Here is a 1452-nt window from a genome sequence, read left to right as displayed (position 1 = left end):
GGAAGGGCTGGGTGTGCGAGGGCAGGCAGGGACGGGCAGGCGCACAGCCCCGCTCTGTTCCCAGCCGCGGCCTCGCCGCAGGCCTGAATGAGATGCTGTTCCCTGGCCAGGGCTGACGTCTCTCCCTTGGCTCCGGGAGCATCTCAAGCCTTACCTGGCCCATGTCGGCACCGGGGTGCGCCCGGGCTGGGTCCCTGGTGCCGCAGGGGCTGGGAGCCGAGGGCTGCCCTGGGCTGCGGTCCTTGGGCAGAAGCAGGGTGCTGAGAAGGGGCGATGCTGGCATGGTCCCGGCTCTGCTGCAATGGGCAGAGGGGGATCGGTCTCCGGGTTTGGGACCCGCTGGTGGCCAGGGATATGTGCTGGGGATTGCACGGTGTTTGGGGAAGGGATTGCCAGGATGAGACCACAAAGGGAAGTGGCTTCATCTCCAGCATCACTGCTGGGAGAAGGGAAGTCCTGAGCAGGCATCGTGCTGCTGTTGGGCTTGATGTCCATTTTGCAAACACCCCTTGTCCTGGGGGAGCCGTGCTCGCCCCTCCCCATGTGCCCCGTCCCTGGGGGATTCAGCTGGGCATGGCGAGCCCGCTGGCCTAGCCCGACCCACAGTCGGGCTCTCGTGAGCCCTCCGAGAGCCCGACTGCGGAAGAGGAGCTTGTTGTGGAGCCATCCTGCTTTTAATTAACAAATTAAAATCCTAGTTAACAATCCAGCCCCAGGGCTGTTAGAGGCTGGGAGAAGCTGGAGCGTTTGTTATGGAAACAGCAGTTAATTAACAAATAAATAAATAAGTATGGGCCTGGAGACAGATGCAGGAGGAGGAAGGGGAGATGGCAGTGCGGTCGGGGTGTCCCACTGGCCTGACGAGAGGCAGCGCGGGAGGAGGGCATCCGTCCATCCATCTGTCTGTCCTGAGGGATGCCGTGGCCCCAATGGGCAGCGCCAACCTCACTCGGAGCCGCTGGGTGCGAGGGGCTGGATTCTGCCTCGTGCTGGCTGTGCCACGGCAGATCCAGCCCTGTACCATGCTGGGGCCACCTTGGCTGGGTTTGGGGCTCCCGGTCTCTGCCTGGGCTTTGCCGAGCGCCGCTGGCCCTGGATATCGCACCCGCTGTCTCTTCCCCCACCCCAAGGCCGGGAAGCGCTGCGGCAGAGCTCCGGTGGAGATGGATGAAGCGTGACACTGGCAAAACTGCTGTGCAGTTTGCAGGCGACACCAGTGCCGTGCTGGGGGACCGCGTGAGGAGGTGGGGGGACACGGCTTGCTGGGCCACTCCATGCATCCTTGGAGGCAGGGATTGCTGCGGTCCCCATCGGCAACTCCTTTGCCCCAGGCTGGGTCTGTGCCGGGGGATTTGGGCAGCTCCCCTGGGCTGGGTGCAGGCGGGGAGGGGGGCGCTGAGGCCATGGCCCCCCCGGCCGTGCCCTGCCGGGGTCAGCCTGCCTTAACCCCAC

The 1452-nt window shown here is 64.8% G+C and overlaps 1 protein-coding gene across 1 annotated transcript in view; it reads right to left on the bottom strand.

Annotated features, from left to right (window-relative positions):
• The window catches only part of TTYH2 (tweety family member 2), a 77423-nt gene extending 77140 nt beyond the window's left edge, over positions 1-283 (bottom strand). Inside the window, exon 1 of the mRNA XM_009321666.1 lies at positions 155-283. Coding sequence (XP_009319941.1) covers positions 155-283 — 129 coding nt within the window. The remainder of the gene's footprint in view (positions 1-154) is intronic.
• Positions 284-1452: the final 1169 nt, after the last annotated feature.

Source organism: Pygoscelis adeliae, unplaced genomic scaffold (assembly GCF_000699105.1).
Source record: "Pygoscelis adeliae isolate BGI_AS28 unplaced genomic scaffold, ASM69910v1 Scaffold184, whole genome shotgun sequence".
NCBI lineage: Eukaryota > Metazoa > Chordata > Aves > Sphenisciformes > Spheniscidae > Pygoscelis > Pygoscelis adeliae.
Note: the sequence above shows the minus strand (reverse complement) of the source record. Positions and strands in the feature narration are given on the sequence as shown.